This window comes from Urtica dioica, chromosome 10 (assembly GCF_054948205.1).
Source record: "Urtica dioica subsp. dioica isolate 48M chromosome 10, U.dioica_male_clone48M_v1_H2, whole genome shotgun sequence".
NCBI classification, from domain to species: domain Eukaryota; kingdom Viridiplantae; phylum Streptophyta; class Magnoliopsida; order Rosales; family Urticaceae; genus Urtica; species Urtica dioica.
The window spans coordinates 24,099,344-24,118,789 of NC_142765.1; the positions used below are offsets into that span (position 1 = coordinate 24,099,344).

General features: G+C 34.5%; 2 protein-coding genes across 2 annotated transcripts; one reads left to right on the top strand and one right to left on the bottom strand.

The window, feature by feature from the left end:
* The first annotated feature begins 2,809 nt into the window (after positions 1-2,809).
* On the top strand, positions 2,810-6,010 carry LOC149384296 (GDSL-like Lipase/Acylhydrolase superfamily protein). The gene is made up of 5 exons (XM_089629292.1): positions 2,810-3,089; positions 3,201-3,331; positions 3,999-4,238; positions 4,656-4,905; positions 5,619-6,010. Exons 1-5 carry the CDS (start codon positions 2,849-2,851, stop codon positions 5,855-5,857), a joined length of 1,101 nt encoding a protein of 366 aa, XP_089485418.1. The 5' UTR covers positions 2,810-2,848; the 3' UTR covers positions 5,858-6,010.
* A 1,084-nt stretch (positions 6,011-7,094) lies between these two features.
* RPE (D-ribulose-5-phosphate-3-epimerase) lies at positions 7,095-11,080 on the bottom strand. The gene is made up of 10 exons (XM_089629318.1): positions 10,751-11,080; positions 9,954-10,068; positions 9,086-9,226; positions 8,864-8,977; positions 8,254-8,332; positions 8,028-8,137; positions 7,882-7,938; positions 7,664-7,733; positions 7,430-7,532; positions 7,095-7,272 (listed from the first exon to the last, which is right to left on the bottom strand). The coding sequence occupies exons 1-9, from the start codon at positions 10,864-10,866 to the stop codon at positions 7,471-7,473; spliced, it is 864 nt and encodes a 287-aa protein (XP_089485444.1). The 5' UTR covers positions 10,867-11,080; the 3' UTR covers positions 7,095-7,272; positions 7,430-7,470.
* Positions 11,081-19,446: the final 8,366 nt, after the last annotated feature.

A 19,446-nucleotide genomic window follows, 5' to 3' on the forward strand; every position in this document is an offset into this window, starting at 1 on the left:
TGATGTTTTGAAACATGTTTTGAACTTCAACTTTTTAAAAAGTGTTTTATTTTATTTTTCTTTTAAACCCGACCATACCGTTTCTTGAAACTAATAAATATGATAACAAAATCCTAGATATTTCAAACCTTAAATTTTACAAAACATCTAGAATTTAACAAAATCGGTATAATCCACTAACATGTGTACATAATTAAACCAATCTAGAACTTAACAAGTCCAAAACGCAATTATCAAACATCAATGCACAAGCATCATTTCATATTTAACCAAGATATTGTAAAAAAAACGTAAGCATTTCAAACCTAAAATTACACAACAACCCAAATTTAACCAACAATGTACCTACCAATAACATGCAATCATTTAACCAATCTAAAATGAAATCATCAATAAAAAAACATCAATCCAAAAATTAACCAAGATTGTAAAATCCTAAGCATTTCAAACCTAAAACTACTAAAAAAAATCCTAATTTAACCAACATTGTTGTTACGTTGATTTGCTATGTTTGTTATTTGGATAAACTCTTCCAAATTTTCTTACATCATGTTCTTACCATCTTGAAAAAACATATGAGCGTTTGGTTGATCGCAACATATCTGACTATGTAGTACTTTGTGCAAGTTTGATTTATTGTGTGATCGCTTCAAAATATTCTCCACCGAATCATATTGAGGCAATCTATAAGTAAACTCTAGCAAAGCATCGTTGCTAGAGTTTGACTCGTATAAAAGAGAAAGTCTGCACATAGGAGTCTTGATATGCATTATTTGTTTTCATGGGAGTATTGAGCAAAAAATGTTTCTCTGTGAGTGTAATTTTACCAGTTTTAGTTCATCTCTACTTATCTTTGCGAGTGACAAAATATGGTTCGCATTTCATGATATTGTAATGATCACGTATTTCGTATAAATATTGATCAAACACTCGGGAAATGGTTTGGGTAGAAGTGGGATGATCTCAGATTCAAGGGATCCTAAGTTGAAATTCACGGGTAGTTTTAAGAAAAATGCACTAAAAGGTTGATCATTCAGCTAATACCATTGTGTATACTTATTATACCATTGATTAGTGAATTTTCTTTCCAGCAGTAATATCATCCCTCCAGACATAGACATAGTTGGCCGAATGGGGCTACCCATCATGTGTCTATTTAATGCGCTACTTTTGCGTATTAAATATTGGTAAAATCTATTGTGTCACATAACTTGTCAGTAACATTTAGCGACATAACGTAGGTACATAATTTCAAACATTGTAAAAATCCACTAGTAATCTTCAAAATTTACAACATAAACTCATACCTAATTTAAACAACGACTTGAAACCATCAAACACTCACCATGGTCGGATTCCTTTCTCGAGACGTGACCACAATATCACAACCCGAGCTCGAGTCATCTTCAACATTGGTTTTCACTCATTTTTTAGTCACATTCTCCAATGATGGATCCGTAAGCTTTGACCGATACGAGTTTGGTGCTTTGGGTCGTCCCTTCTTCAACGTTGAAGGCTTCTTCGACGAAGTCGCCACTGGAGGAGATAGAATCGGCAGAACCCAACTCAAGGACTCCGGCGCATGGGCGAAACCTTCTCTGGCGAGGTTTCTAGCTTTTGGCAAATGAAGGGTTTTTGGGATCTTTAGGGTTTAACGGCTTTTTCGTGGGACTCCTCTTTGTCATTTTTCGAGTTCTAGGGATAAGATTAAAGGTGAGACGAAGAAGGAGAAGGTTGGGCTTCGGTGGTGGTGTTTGGCTGGTGTTTTTGGGTGGTGGTGGTAGGTTCTCTCTCGTGTTTACCTAAGATTTACGAAACGTTGGCTATATAGCAATTACAAACGTTTTAGTTCGCTATTTACCTAATTTTTGAAGAAAAAAATAATGAAAGAAGATGAAGTGACGTGAGAAAGAAAAAGCGGGAAGAAAAAAAAGGAAATTAATGGGTTTGCACACCACAAATTTAAATATTCACAGATAGATGTGGAAGATTTTCATTTTCAGAAGAAAAAAAATAGTCAAAACATTCCTCAATAGTACAATATCTCTTGTTATATTTTTCAGATAGTTAGCCAATAGGAATGGGAAGTTAGATACATATATTTTCCTTCTAACGATAATTAATAAATACAACATTTATAATTTACTCTAATCACTAAATTTAACATGTAAAAGACTTTGAAGAACTCAAAGGTTAGTATAGATGCTTCCAAAAAAAAGTTAGTATAGACGAAAATGTTTTATAGGTTAAAGATATAAATTTACCGTATATGAGTTGGTTTCTTTCTGTCAGTTTACCATCACCTCGTCCGTTTTCATTTGGTAAGAATACTAATTTCATAAAAAGTCGCTCCCAGGTGTAATATAGTTTATATATTGGATTTCCTTAGTCCTCTTCTTGTTTGGAGATCTGAAAGCTCCTTATAATAACTTTATGGTCACCTTACATTCTTCTTTCTCGTCCAACGATACAGTTTTATGTATTCAAAGTTTAATAACGTACTAATGTGTAATTCGAGAAAACAAATATTAGGTCACCTCATTCAAGCCATTAAATCCATGACGTAAAAGAATTACCATTCCCACATATTTCTTCTCGTATAAAGTTGTATAATAATTAAATAAATTAAATTCAACGTTAGCTAAAAGTAGGTGAGAGTGATCAAAGGCAGTTGTTTATCAAACAAAATCTACCATCTCCATAATTCTCCTACAAATCATATCAAATATATATATATATATATATATATATATATATATATATATATATATATCAATCGTCATCATCTCCAGTATATTCCCAAGTGAAATGTTTGGGTGAGATTAGCTATAGCCGATATACATCGAACATGAAGATTAATAGTATGACGTCATTGGTGATTGCAATAACGATCACGACGGCCATATTAGGGGTTGCAGATGGGAAGGTTGTGCAGTTCATATTCGGCGATTCGCTGTCCGATGTGGGAAACAACATGTATCTCAGCAAAAGCCTGGCTCAGGCAAACTTGCCTTGGTATGGCATTGATTTCGGCACCGGATTGCCCAATGGAAGGTTCACTAATGGCCGTACTGTTGCTGATATTATAGGCAAGTTTATGAATCGTGTATCTTCGTTTTTTTTTTTTTTTTAAACTCAAATTTCTAGCTCTCTATTGCTGATATATATTTATGTGTTTGTGTTTGGATGGTTTTGTTTAGGTGACAAAACGGGTCTTCCGAGACCACCTGCGTTTTTAGACCCATCTCTCAATGAAGATTTGATATTAGAAAATGGTGTAAATTATGCTTCTGGTGGTGGAGGAATCTTGAATCAGACTGGAGGCTTATTTGTAAGCCTATTTGATCTTAAATAGAAACCCTCTAGTAATGAAAATGGAGACTTTCTAATTAATTACATTTTAATTTGGTTTTAGCTATACATGATACAAACATATTATTCATTTAAATGATGTTTTGCAAAAAAAAAAAAAAAAAAAAAAAAAAAGAAACACAAATAATACTCGTGAATTATTAGATGTATTGCATTTGAGTCCGTAAATCTATTTAAATACAACCATCTATACTCATGATGTTTTACTTATTATTCTTTTAATTTGGTTGTATTGCATGAAATTATACAACCATCTATCATTAAGTACTATTTTTTCACTTATTTTATAAATTTAGTTGTTTACTCTAAAAGGGGTTCAACCATGAACACATGTTTAATTCCATAGGACGATTTGCAGACGATGAATAGGCCAACAAATCAACCCATTTTTTTACTATCTAATTAATTTAGCTACTAAAACATCACTAAATAAGATAATCTATATAAAAAAAAAATTCAAAAGTGTTTATCATAAAAAATAATTACGCGCAAAAAATAACAACTTACATTCCACTTATAATAGTATAACTGTTATGCATATATTTTGTGCGGGGCAAATGGCAACGCAAATGCATATTATTATTATTATAATTTTTTGTGAAGTATTTATGAATCAAATGTTACAGATTCAGAGGTTTTCATTGTACAAGCAAATAGAACTGTTTCAAGGGACACAGCAGCTGATTGAAGGCAAGATTGGGAAGAAGAAAGCTGAGGAGTTCTTCCAAGGCTCTCGTTACGTCGTGGCTTTGGGAAGCAATGATTTTATCAACAATTACTTAATGCCTGTCTACAGTGACTCATGGACTTACAACGATCAAAGTTTCGTTGATTACTTGATGGAGACTCTCGGTTCACAACTCAAGGTCAACATTTCATTTCATGTCTATGTTTGAACTTCATTTTTTTTTAACAATTTCACCCCTCTTTTTAGTTAATCCATCCCTTAAAAACATTTTAAATCAACAAATAAAAAAAAAAGGCTCACATAAACTTGTGCATTTTGTAAACGAATTTTATATATAAAAAAAAAAAGATAATTTTTTTTTAAATATTGTTTTATGCTGAATTATCTAGCTCCTCATATTTTTATTATTATTATTTAATTGCATGGATGGATGTCTTCTTTCAACTATTTTTTCATAGATTGAGTATCTTTTCAATTTTATAAAAAAAAAATTAAAAAACCCACATAAATAACAGTGTTCCTCAAGATAAAGATTTCTTATTTATTAGCATATTAGTTGATATTGTTGATTTCTTGATTTTTTTTTATGTTGCAGTTACTGCACAAATTGGGGGCAAGGCAGTTGATAGTATTTGGGCTAGGCCCAATGGGGTGTATTCCACTGCAAAGGGTGTTAAGCACTTCAAGTGGGTGCCAAGAGAGATCAAACAAACTTGCTCTCAGCTTCAACAAACAAGCAACGACACTGTTGACTCATTTGTCAAAAACACTTCCTAATGCAACCTATGAATTTGGAGACGCTTATGATGTCGTTGATGATGTTATTAAAAATCCTTCCAAATATGGTTAGTCATTTTTTCCGATCATATTAGACACATGAATATGATCAATAATACCTTTTTTTTATTTTTATAAATTCCGTTACTGTAGAATAACAGGGACAATAAAAAGAACTTCACTTGTATCTCTATGCAAAATTTCGGCACAAATATTAATCCTATAAATTTACACTCTAATTTTTTTTTTAGTTGTTCGAAACTATATCTTAATATTTTATACGTTAGCAAATTTGTACTGTCTCATATATATTTGAAATTTTGACACAAATATTACTGAATGTGTTACTTTATTAAAATCAAGCAAAATTTATATTTTGACAGTTCTATTACTAAAATCACGAGAGATAATTATTTTCTTATAACCATTTTGTCATTGTTTTTTTATTTCGTGACCAATCTGTCACAACATATTAAAATCCCTCATGAAATACAGAATTTCATGAATGAACGTCATAAAATTATGTATTTCGTGACCGATTTATTACAAAATTATGAAGAGTGTTACAGTTTTTGCATAAATCATTTGGTAATATAACTTTCAAATTTTAAGTTTTAATTCATTTTGGTAAAGTAGCATGAGTTTAGTAATATTTGTGTTAATAAATTAAATACGTTGAATAACGAATAGTAATATTTTTTTTTATGTATTATACCACGCCTAATCTTTGAGCTTGATGCTAACCATTTAAATTTAAAACTTTTATTTTTGTGTTTGTTAGGGTTTTCGAATGCAGACTCGCCGTGCTGCTCGTTTGGGAGAATCCGGCCAGCTCTGACATGCATTCCCGCATCAACTTTGTGCAAAGATAGAAGTAAGTACGTGTTTTGGGACGAATACCACCCCTCGGACGCAGCTAACCTCATGATCGCTAATGAGATCATTAAGAAACTCGGATTCCATAACAGTTCCACTACTCCTACTCAATCTCCGTCCATCGCTCCGTCTTCCGAGGAATGAATATACCTAGTTTTGCATCATCGTATTGTTTTTTTTTTTTGCAACTACGGATTTGTAACAGAATAAACTTTTATTCTTGTACTTATCTAATTGTCAAATTTTAAATTATGGATTATGGGCTGTTATTAGCATCTTAATTGAATTATTTTCCTTAAAGCTCCTTTATTTCATTGATCGCAGCAATCAATCCAGGAAAAAACATTATTGGTATTTTCAAAACAAATTAAAAAAAATTGTGGATGCAAGCTTAAATTTACATGGAACCCACGTCGGCGTCGCTATATATTTTTCTACAGAAAAAATGCATTAAAAATTTGCTAGGGAACGTGAAGTCCATGTGAAGGCAATCTTGGTTTGTTTTATAGGTAGTTTCCTTCCGTATGAATCTCCCTTCAAAATCATTGCTTTCACAAATCTCGAGTGTTTTAAAAATTGTTACTGATCCACTTCATAGAACGAAGCCAGAAGGCGAGATAGAGAATGAACTACAAATACTCGATATTTCTGAAAATTAAAACTTTGGGCCACTATTTTAGTAATTAAGTTTAAATAATCAGTTACTTTTTCTTAGAAAAAAATTTCTATAAGTTGGTGTTTAAAATCCTTTCAAGGATAGTGTTTTTCCAAATTTTAAAAACGGTAAACTATATACAAAGTCAGATTGAAGCCAAAAACAGTAAATAATGTTTTAAATTTTTTTAATAAACATAAATAAAAATTATTGTTTACGACTAAAAAGAACCATATTCGCAGTAAAAACTTTACACATACTATTCATGCAATTAGTTTACAAAACCACAACAATAAGCAATTTCAATTTTTTTATACAAGAATTTGGGCCTAGACTTGGTCCACCCTTTTTGACACCTTAACCTGCTCTTTGACATCAAGAAAAAAAATGTTTTGAAGTTTTTTTTGCCTAAACGAGTGGGAAGAAGATTTCTCACAGCCCAAGTGACTAAAATTAAACTGATAACAGTGAAATCATGCGACCAGATGAACTGTAATCAGGGAAGTCGTACAGTTAAAAGTCATGACGGTTGATCGAATGCTACGGTTGATCGTACAGTTAAAATATTATCCGTTCCTTATTTAGGTTATATCTACATTCCAACAAATATTATCCATTCCTTATTTAGGTTATATCTACATTCCAACAAATATTATCCGTTCCTTTTTTAGGTTAATATCTACACTCCAATAAATTATTAACTCTAGCTTTAGCTGAGCAAGAAAATGGCAGGCACGTAAAAAAATATTTATTTATATTGAATAGTACCGTCGGAGTGAGGGCTTGAAGTAGGACTAATTTCATTCCTATAACAGAAATGGAATACAAATACTGCACACAAAAATCTCGCACCGCTATACTTGACCGTCACACCATTTATTTCCCCCCGACGGAAGAGTATGGCCTGCAAGATGAAGATAAATAAAAAAAATGACCTGATCAATCGACTAAATATAATTAGTGTAATCGCAAGCTAACAAACGCGGCTTTTTATATGATTAGCACAAAAAAATATGTTATGGCTCAGACTGAGAGTAAAGGGATTAGATGATAACACACACATTGTATTGCAGAAAAAATATGGGATCGCAGCCACGGTAATCTATGCGCCGACCGATGCTGGAGCCGATTTCGGAGCCTTGGAGGTTTTGATTCCTCTTATAGCTGAAAACAGAGTGAGTTTAAGAAATTAATGATTTTCTTTTCCTTTTAGTACCATACTAAACACTTGATTTTTCAGACAAAAATGTCCGGCGAAATCCAAGGAAACACAATGCAGAAATGAATTTCTGTACCTTCAGCATAATCTTTCGCTCCAAAGACAGCAGAGCCAGCAACGAGAGCATTGGCTCCGGCTTCAATCACCTGCAAACACCAATCTTTCTTGATTTATTTTTAATTAAGAATGAATAACCTTGTGCTATTCGGACCGAATTTCGGCAACATAAAATTTAGTCCTCTTCATCCTAAAATAACAAAAAAGATTTTTTTTTTCCTCTGTTAGACCACAGACCTTATAGGCATTTGCAGGAGTTACTCCACCGTCGACTTCAATCCATGGATTCACTCCCTGATGAATGAATAAAACAAATTATAAATAAATTATAAGGTTGATATGAACTCAACCAATAGGCGACTCGATAAAGCTGATATATTTACCTTCTCCACACACATTCTTCTCAAGTCAGAAATTTTCTTGACTTGGCTCTCAATAAAGCTCTGCCCACCGAATCCAGGGTTAACCGACATAATCAACACCAGATCCACAACTGCAAAACTCAAAAAATAATTTACCGTATCACATGTCTAAAATGGACCGAGAAAGAGTACGAAAATAATATACCCTTAAAATGATAAAAATATTGAAAAAGAAGAGCATATCAACCATCGAGGACGTATTCTATTGCAGAGAGAGGGGTTCCGGGGTTGAGGACAACTCCGGCTTTAGCTCCCAAACTTTTAATCTGTACACAAATTTTGAACATTTAATGTATACCCAAAATGACTGCAACTTATAGAAAGTATAGAAATACCAAATTCCTTCTAAAGCATTGCTTGGTTTTACCAACGGTGGAGCTAACTAGTTTTTGGTAATTACATAATTCCCTCTAGACTTGGGAATTTTTTTTTCCACTATAAAAAGAAAGTTTGTCAATATACATTTATTATATCAACACTTTTTTCATTTGACCTTTTTTTATTTGAATTCGTCATTTTTGTACCTAGATGAATAATTAATCTCAACTAAATATTATTCATAATAAAGTGAAAGAATAGCGCACATAAAATATAGCATCATGAAGTTTCGTTTAAAAAAAAAAAAAAAAAAAAAAAAGGTAACAACGTAAAAAACATGGTAATACACACAAGTATTACTGCTAAGCGAATTTGAGATCCTATATTAAAGTTGGGCAGTCTCAGAAGATCAAGTCATCACTAATTTTCTGTTTCCGACAAATGATCTGATTTTTCGCAGAGTGATATAGAAGCCTTACTTGGTTAACGGCACGGTGTAGATGGATTGTTGAAGATTGCTCGCAGTGAACACTGACAATATCAGCGCCGGCTTTGATAAAATCTGGCACTCGCTGGTCGGGTTCAACAATCATCTGCGATATTCAAATCTAATAAGAAAGATTGATCTATTTTCATAACTTTTTTTATCATTATTATGTTTTGGCCAAAATTCAAGAGAAACATGAAGAAAAAGGCATCACCAAATGCACGTCCAAAGGAAGGTCAGTGACTGGACGCAAAGCATCGACCACAAGAGGTCCGATTGTAATGTTCGGCACGAAGCGACCGTCCATCACGTCCACATGTATCCAATCACACCCAGCCAACTCCACCGCTTTTACCTATAATTAACGGCGAATAGTCAAATCAAAACTCTTTGTTTGCGTTCCGAATTCGGGAGAGTTTTTCAGGGAAAAACTAGATTTTTTTTTCATATCTTCTCGTTTATGTTTGGATGTGCTAAGAAAGCTTGAAGGGAAAAACAAAACTTAGAAAAACTAAGGGAGAGAAGGGGGAAAAAAAAGTACACGTGGATCTCAATTTTCCAATGCTATTTCATGAGAAAAACGAAATCTACACTTTAGTCATACATTTTCCGGTAAATTTCGAAGACTAAGGAAAACTTACAATCAATCTATGAGATATGGAAAGAGTACGTGTGAGAGATGGAAATTTTTCATGTTTGGATGTGCTAAGAAAATTTGAGGTACGTGTTAGAGATGGAAAGAATTAATTCTTGCTCCTTGGATTTTAGTTGTCCAAGCTATTTCGAGAAGAAAACGAGATCCACACTTTAGTCATACATTTTCCACCATATTTTCCATCGAAATTTCTAAGACAAAGAAAAATTTCCTTGTGAAATCTACGGGTTCCAAAGAGAGCCTAATACCTTTGGAAAATCAGCATAAAAGATATAGCAGTCTCATCTACAACTAGAAAATTTTAGGCCCTATGAGGAACAATGGGAGCTTTTGGACCGTTTTATTTCTTTCTTTGTAAAGACTTACCGAGAATGTACTTCATACCAATTAGAGCTCTGATACCGATTACTTAAATACAAAATAATACCTGCTCTCCCAACTTTGCAAAGTTAGCCGAGAGAATAGACGGAGATACAATGATGTCAGTTTTGGAGAATTTATCGACTCTTGATGTAGCCTTCACTACGCCCCTGTATGCCTTCCTGAAATTCGATGATACAAAGGATATAAATCATTATTTTGAAAACATACAAAAAAAAAAAAGAACAATGTTGTGGGGGATATATTGTCAAATCAAGGAAGCACTAAACTGAATGATTGAAGTGATTTCTTCAAGATTAAGAGCCAAACATGTCCATAAAAAGGTATGATAGTAAAGCAGTAATTCAATAGCGCAAATTCACCTTACTGGTAAAGCCTCTAGGATGCTATATCTATGCCAATATTTAAAGATAAGAGACAAGTCATCACTTATTCAACCTGGTACTGATCAAAAGAAATGACAGATATATTCAGTTCATTCATTCATTATGATCTCATCAAATTAATTTTGCATCTCGTTAAAGGGTTTTACCCAAGATTGGAACGCGAGTTATTAACCAAATAAGTACTCAACAATATCTTCAACTTCTTTTGTGCCACTCTTTCAGAGCATACAATGTTGCAAAATTCAGTCTTTTGGTTTTGTTCATCTGTCTCTCTCTCTTTGCTTTAAAGCTAATTTAATCATAATTACTGATATTTCATTACTTTCTATAAATGAAACAAAATTCCTGAATTTTATCTAACAGTTTCAACACCACCAAACTGGGTCTCCGCAAAATGGACCCGAATTCGCAACGAGAATCAACAATCCCATCGGAAATTCAGAAGAAAGAGCCATACCTTGTGACGGTAAACGAAGTGGGTTGAGAAAGGTTTTGCCTTTGAGGTTTGAGACCAGCCAGTCCACCGATTTGGGACTTGAGGGTCGTCGAACACAGAGAAGTGGTCGTTGACATTTTTGTATCGCCGCCAAGAAAAAAAAAATCCCCTCTTTCTCGTGCAAAGCTTGCTTTTGCTTTGGCTTTGCTTGTTCTTCTCTTTGGGAGATATCGGTGGAGCTGACACGTGTCGCCTCGGTTTTGTTGAGGAGATTTGCTTATCTGAAACGGTTGGCGGGTGATGCGAATGAGACTTGAGAGCGTGTGTTGGGTTTGTGATATTTTCTCCAACGTCCCTTACACACACACCTATTTTGTTTTTTTTTAAATCCCAAAATAATTCACACAATAAATGAAAATATCCACAAATAAATGACAATGATATAAGATTTTGAATAAAAAAATTTATTCAACAAGAAAAAAAAAGTACTCTTAACATTTCTATCGAGTATACTTATTTTAGGATTTATGAAAGATCTATATTTTAACCCAAGGCCAATAACATCTCAATATCATGTAGTATCGTGCACTTTTCTCATCAAAGAATCCCCTAGTTTTATATTCACATGCCTCACTTGTGAAGTACTGTCTCAAATGCTTCTATATGATTCAACCACGAGCCTATGGCATCAGCCATCTGCTGGCGATATCTTCAATCTCGGTCAAAATCACAAGAGTTTGTTAACACCGAAAAGTATCTAATGAACTATTAAAGCAAATAAGAACAAGACCGATGAATATAAAGAAAAAGGTGGACGCCACGGCTAGTTTTTTTTTTTATCTTTTATTTTATGGGAACCTTTGGTTCTATATAAACTAACCAAATCCAAAACACGAGTTAATAAAGATCCCTATATGCTCTCAACAGGGCCGGCCAATCGTTCTCGAGGTTTTAAGGGAAATTTAAAAATGAAGCTTTAAATATCAAATTTTTAAAAAATAATATAATTTTTAACATGTATTTCTAACATTGTCTTTTTTTTTTTTAAAAATGAGATGGTGTCTATCGAGATTATTGTGATTGAGCACGTGTTTTCAACTTGACCATTTTCGATTACATGTGGGGGCTTCTTCATCTTTCTTTTTAAGTTTACGAATTCATCTCTTTTTTTTATAATTTATCATAACTCAATACATATTTCCGATAAGAGACATAATTTTTCTATGTTTAAATTAAGCAAATCAACACAGATTAACTAAAAAAAACACTATCTAACATCAATTCTAAGAAAATATAAATGCCAAATAATCTAATGAATTAGAAAGATAAAATCTAAAAATTTCATGAATAAAAATATTGTATCCATCTTTCAATATTGTCTGTCTTTAGCTCATTTGGTTTTTTCAAAATTTGTGATTCTTGTTTTGATAAAGCAAAAAAATTCAATCCATCATATCTTCTATAAGCTATTTAACTCGTGTAGACGGGTGGCTTGACTAAATCGGGAGCCTTGTGTGAGAAAGTAAAATGCGACCATGAGAGCTATTTTTTGAGAAGACAAGGCCCGACTTGTTCACGTTCGCTCGTGGACCCGATCACTTTTGATACTTCTCCACAAATTTTTCACTTCACCCAAACTAGCTCGACAAAAAAGGAACAAATCATCCGCGAACATAAGGTGGCTAATCCCTTTGTTCTTTCTACTAAATTTGACTTCCTGAATTCTCACATTCTTCTCGGCTCGGAGGATAAGCCGAGAAAGAGTTTCTGCCACAACGATGAACAAATACGGGGAGAAAGGATCACCTTGTCTTAGTCATCTCGAAGGCTTGCAACTACGTGGATGGGAGCCATTCAAGAGGATTTCATACTCGGTGGTACTCACACATGTAGCCACAAGCTTCACGAAAGCCTCGGAAAAGCCACAACAACGAAGAATCTACATCAGGTAGCTCCATTCTATCATATCAATAGACCTTATGCATATCGACCTTCACACTCACTAGTCCCCCTCGGCCTTTTTTCATATCCATCAAATGGAGAATCCCCCGAGCTAGCATACCATTCTCCGCTATCCACGGCACGGGACAAAGGCCGATTGTTATGGAGACACAATCTTGTGGAGCACAACACGAAGTCGGTTGGTGATGATTTTTGCACAATTTGTTAACTAAAGTTACATAAATGTATAGGCCGAAAATCATCAAACGATGAGGCATCCGTACCTTTTGGAATCAAAGCGATGAAGTAGCGATTGGAATTCAAGTCCTTTCTTTTTGTCCGAAAGACCTCTTGAACAAAATCGGTAACCTCGTTGCCTACTATCTCCCAACAATGCTGATAGAATACTCCTTAGAATCCGTCGGACCCCAGGGCTTTGAGCGAGGGCATGCTCTTCACCGTGGTCCAAACTTCCTTCGCGGGGGGATCGCCGTAGGTGCAATGTTTTCTTCTATATAGATCACTTCCTCAAACAATCCTTCAAGCATAGTCTGGAAGTTTGGATTTTCCGTAGTGAACAAGGCTTGAAAGTTGTTTGTGAAGTGATCCCATATTTCCTTCCTCGAATGGACCCACTCCCCGAATGCCTCCTTTATCGCTCAAATATAGTTTCTTTTCCTCCTAATGATGGTAGAGGCATGGAAGAATTTGGAATTATGATCTCCTTGGGCAAGTCAAGTGTCTCATGATTTTTGTCTCAAATACTCTAAATCTTCTCCCAACACCGGCGAATCTCTCCCGGAATCTCCTTCTCCAAAAGAATATTGCGTGCCATCGAAGGTTTGTTTTGGACCAACCGAAGCTCCCTTTCTAGCTTCTTCAACTTCCAATTGCAAACACTATTATAGCACGCTTTCCTTATTCTCGTTTTTTAATAATTCATGATCATTTCTTACAAGAGTAACTCTAATAATGGAATGTGCTCATGCTTAGGTGGAGCTTATGTGAATATCATCTTGAGTTATTGCATTGTGAGCACCTTAGAGTGTCATAATCATTAAGACAATAATGATCGAATATGTCACAAATGCTAAATAATATTTCATTATTTATAAAATTTATAAATTGAAAATAAAATTAATGAAAAAGAAATAAAATATATTAAAATATTTAAGTGAGCAATTTTAATGTGTTATAAATAAGCATATCGTAATATTGGAGTTGCTATGAGAGTATTTGTGATTTGTAATTAAATATGTATAGTTTTGATTGCATTTAATAAATCAAATAATCCGGAACATTAAATAAAAAAATTAAAAAAACCCCCTTCAAATTTAACGGCTACAGTAACGTAAACATAAAAGTTAATTTTCACTGTAGTGTATATTTTGCAATAACTGCTCAATAAAAGAAAAAAAAAACCCATACTGCATTAATATTACTATTATTCTCGATTAGGGCAACAAATACGGCATTTGAAATACCAATGAATTTTTGTTACAACTAATTTCCAGTGTCTAGTCAATAGTGCGCTGCGCCTTTATCTTCAATCAATGGCAGTCCGAAAAAGTGATAAGAGGTTAATGAATTCTGTCGCACGTCGTTCGAAACGGTGCACGTGATTATCATCAGGGAATCTTAAGTAGAGAAATAGAATAGGGTTTGAACTTTCAATCCGTGATTTTTTTTATTTTTTTTTACTACAGTTATCATATATTTTAAAATCTGCCAATCCGACCGCATTAACTAACCAGCCACAAAAAAACCACTATAAAAGTTGCCCTCTTGTAAACTTTCACATCACACCCAACTCCTCTTCAAACCTCTCGTCTTTTGGGGTCTTGAAAGGAAACCATTAATCCTGAGCCCCTGACCCGTTTCTTCTTACACTTTTTTTATTCGTTTTTCAAATACACTTTTATGTTCTTCCTCTTTCTAGATCTGCTTTTATCACTCCATTGGAGATTTATTTCCACATGTGATATATCAGCAGGTTTTTAGATCCCTTCCCCTGATACACATGATTATCCTCGATTTATATATATATGTATAGTTCTTACAGATCTTATCTTCTCTATTGACAACGTGGAAAACCCTAAGTTCTTGATTTATCTACTGTTATGGTTGGTTGCTTCCCTGTGCGTAGGGTTTGTTGAGTAGAGCTCCTTGAAGTTCAAAAGAGGATGGTAGATGGTGAATCGTGCTGCTAAGCTATGGATATCTCAGTCCTATCATCTGATTCGAAAAAAAGATGATAGGCTTGTGATTTGCATATCTTTGGAGCTCTATTTCCCTATCTTTATTTCTTTCTTTGGATTGAAGGGAGCTCTACGCTAATTATTCCCGAATTCATTATTCCCCTATCTTTTTTATTTGCTTGGTTTAACAGATCCGTATTATTGCGAGCCTTTTACACTTTCATGGTAAAATATTAACCTTGATTTAATCTCTTTTCGTTAGGCTTTACAGAGTATTGTAATGATAATCCTTTGTTTTCAATATGGTTCAACCTCTAAAGCCCTAGTTTGATTTTATCTGCTTTATTTCTGGTCGATCGTATATATTACATCTCCTCCTAGTCAACTATAGTCGAATAGTTGATATGTATTTTCCAACAATTTTATCTGCTTGCTTTTACATATTTTTTTAAATTGCGAGAATTATTAAATTTGATCTGGAAGATATCGGTGTGTTTGGAGAGAGAGTCTCAGTCTGATATATTCTGTATATTCATTTCTGTACTTTCTTAAAGGAAATACGTCTTAAATCTGAGATTGGATTATTCTGTGAACTTTTAGTCGATCTATGTTTATATATTTTTATGTATCTTGATATATTCATGTGTTGATAATGTATGGTCTCCAAGTCAACTATAAATAGGTTGACCAAATATTTCCTTTGATGACGAGTACGCTTTTCTCGAATCTATTGATTTGATTCTGTCCATGAAACTGGACGTTTTAAACTTACCTCATATGTACATGATTTTACTACGGACGACGTACCAAAACGTTATGGTGTAGAAATAAAGAACGCATTTGGTTTAGTATCAGAATGCCATTTAATTAATAATAAAAGGTGAATATGGATTCGATGTCTATATTCGAAGCACAGAATTCATTAAGATTGAGAAGAAATTGTGAAATTAATTAAATTAAAAATTTATTGATGAAATTAAACAGCAATTTTAGGTAATTTTACTAATGTATTTACATACCCGTAATTTTACAAATGTATTTACGTACCCGTAAGATTTAATCCGTAACTATCATAAGAGGATAATGTGTAAGCTACGGATTCAAAAAATTATATGGGTATTCTCTGTCCAAAGTGGAGTGCCATATTAGTCAATCTTCCTCCTTGACACAAGAGCAAGGAAGTGCTAAAAATTGATCGGTGTCATCCGGTGCAAACATGGCTGTGACGAGTTCTTTAATTATCCCAATCCCCGCATTGTTGGTTCAGATCCGGTATTCGCATACGATCTGGTAGCGGCGGGGTTTCGATGAGGCTGAACATAATCGGTCTCGGGATTCATTTATTGCTAAGGGTTTTCACTCGTTCTCCGTCTCCAATTCTCCACCGCATGTTGGAATATGAGGGAAGTAATAAGCTCTTAAAACCTAGTTCACGATGCTACCCGGTTGTCGAATTATGTTCTGCGCTTTCTTGGCGAGGAAAGCTTGATTAAAATCCTCGTGATTTCGGAAGCCTAGCCTACTCTTTGACTTGTGCTTGCATAGTCTCTCCCAAGTACACAAATGTTAGAGAATTAGGTAGACGAAAGCAACTCATGACGAGGTTGGGAATTGCTTGAATGATGGCCTTGGAAAGAACTTCTTTTCCTGCTTGCGAAAATAGTCCACTTTTCCAACTCTGAATTTTATTCCAAACTCAATCGAGGACAAATTTGAACAGCCCATTTTTATTTCTGCCGGAGAATGTGGGCAATCCATGATAGTGGTCGAGGTTGTCAGTTTCTTGACTCGGAGCAGCTCCGCCACATGTTGTAATTCTTCAGAAACATTTGAGACAAAGGTAATGTTCGATTTTTCGAAGTTAATCAATTGGCCTGAAGCTTCCTCTTAGAGAACGAGACATTCCTTAATAGCAACGACATTCCTCTCGTCGGCTCGGAAAAAACAACATACTATTTGATCATTTTCTTTATTCGGTTTTGTTAAAATTCCATTTGACTTTTAATTTCTTTTTGTAATTATAACTATTCAAAAACCAATGCAACAAATTGAGAGCACATGATTAATTTATCATATACAGATTAATTTGAAACGATTAATATATAAATGGTTATGGGGTGGCACCTGTCACTAATCTGTAGAAAATAGATTTACAATATATTTACGAGGGAAATAAAGAATCATTGATATCTTATTACAATCATTAAGGGTATTAATATAGCCATTTGGCCTAACTAATTTAGTCTTTTAGAGAATTCTTCTAGACTAGTATCCAATGGTGTATCTTTCCTAATTCTCCAAATTCACATAGTTGTCAAAGTGGTAATTAAAGTTAACAATATACAAAAATAGTAAAAGACGTATTGATGGAAATAAGAACTTGAGATACCCAGCATTTTAATTCCATAATCGTGCATTTTATTTTTTTTACCAAAGTGGGAAATGGACGTGAGTGTGACTAATCTAAAAAATTGGCATCGAAGTATTTCTAGAAGTGACGCTCTTTGCCGACCCTATGTGAATAGAGGAAAGTTCGGAGCTATACTTTGGTCACTATACGAGTGCTAATAAAAAAGATTTGGCAAAACTCCAAGACATGGTGCAACTTTTCTACGGGTTGCATTGCGAGACCATAAGCGAGAGTATGTTCGAGCTAATTACGGGACAACAACCAGCAACACCACTCTCTCTTGCCACTAGCTACAAGGAAAGAGCATACCCGCATTTAAATTCACAAAGGCTTGTTGTCACAAACATGCAGAGGTAGATCGAGCCTACCTACACGAGTCCAACAAGCATAAGAAGTGCGGGGACAAGAATATGAGGCACGCCTAATACCCGGAAGTCAACCAAGTCACGTTGAAGCTCCTCCCACATCAATTAAAAGCTTTCCAAAAATTTCACAAGCAATTGATCCGACGTTACGAGGGGCAGCTCAAAGTAACAAGTTGAACTAGAGCAACCATGTACAAGCTTCAACTCATATCAAAGGTTAAAATTCACCCAGTTTTCCACGTGAGCCAGTTAAAGCCTTAACAAAAAGACCTGGATGATTCATCAATAGGGACGTCTACGGGAGCACCAATAACCGTGACTAATTTATTTGACAAAGCTATCGAAGAAATTCTTGCAGATTGAACGATTAGAACGTTGGCAATTCATAGGACTTATTTAGTGGTTCAAGGCTGACAATGTGCAAAGGCGTCGCGTTATTAGGTGGGAAAAATTTCAGGTGCTTATAAAGTTTGCCCAAGTCGCGTGATCATATTGGCCCAAAAGAAACATAACAAACCAGATGGAGGTTTGACTAGGAATGGCAGTTTAATCTGAAACCCGTTAACCCGTCAGGTATCCGAGTTAAACGGGCCGGGTAATACCCGCTCAAATGGGTTAACGGGTAATACCCGTTATCATTTTTAGCGGGTACGGGTCGGGTGGCGAAAATAACATACCCGACCCGTAAAAATTAAAAAAAAACCCCTAGAATTTTAATATAACTTATACGTACTCTCACGCAGATAATTTAAGCTTTTATACTACTATATAACCTATGTAGTAGTGACAATTTTTTTCTTATAATATGAGTCAATTTTTTTTATTAAAAAAAGCGGGTTAACAGGCTAACGGGTGCATATTTTTGGCACCCGTCACCCGGCGGGTATACCCGTTACCCGTCCCATTTAAATAGACGGGTTAACGAGTATGAACTAACGGGCATTTTTTTTGGCGGATACGGATATGGTAATGGTCCGTACCCGTTGCCATTCCTAGGTTTGACCCAAGCAACCATGTGGTAGCAAAGCCCAAGGAATTATATGGCCCAACACGTTCTAAAAAACTCTAAAATTCACTCATACTCATGAATCCTTTAGAAGGCGTCCATGTTCAATGTAGCTCCATAGAAACTTGCCATATCTCATAGAATAACCATACAAGGGACATTTTTGTACATTGCACTCAAGTCCTTAAAGCCTTCTTTACTTCTTTACTTATTAGAATCACCTATAAATAGCGACCATTTTATAGGAATAATACAAAGTTCTTGATTTCTCTCAAACACTTTTGTTCTCGTTCTTGATTACTTAAGTTTCATATTGATTTAGTCTATTTGGTGAACTAAGACCGCATAATTTAGTCTAAAAAATTAAGCCTATGACAGTTAGCCCGGGCTTGTGATGGTAAAATCTTTCCACTAATTATATGTCTTATAACACCTATTCCTATGCTTCCATCTAATGTTTTAGTGTACATCTAAATATTATTGTTACTTATTACACAAAATAAGAAAACATGTACTTGATAAAAACAAACAAAAAAAAAATCTTATTATATGTTTTTGTTAACACATTATATTCATTACTTGATGTCGGATCTAGCACGTGGTATGTTATCAAACAATGTATATATCAGAGGTACAATGTTTATAAATTGTAATAAATTGATGCTGGGATATCATAAGCATTGGGTACGAGATAAGTGGTCCAGATTGATGTGACGCCACGTAGGCCTCAAGGGCTCGGACACATCACAATACATCGCGAGCTCAATGTCTCCATCAAATCACCGACATAAATAAAA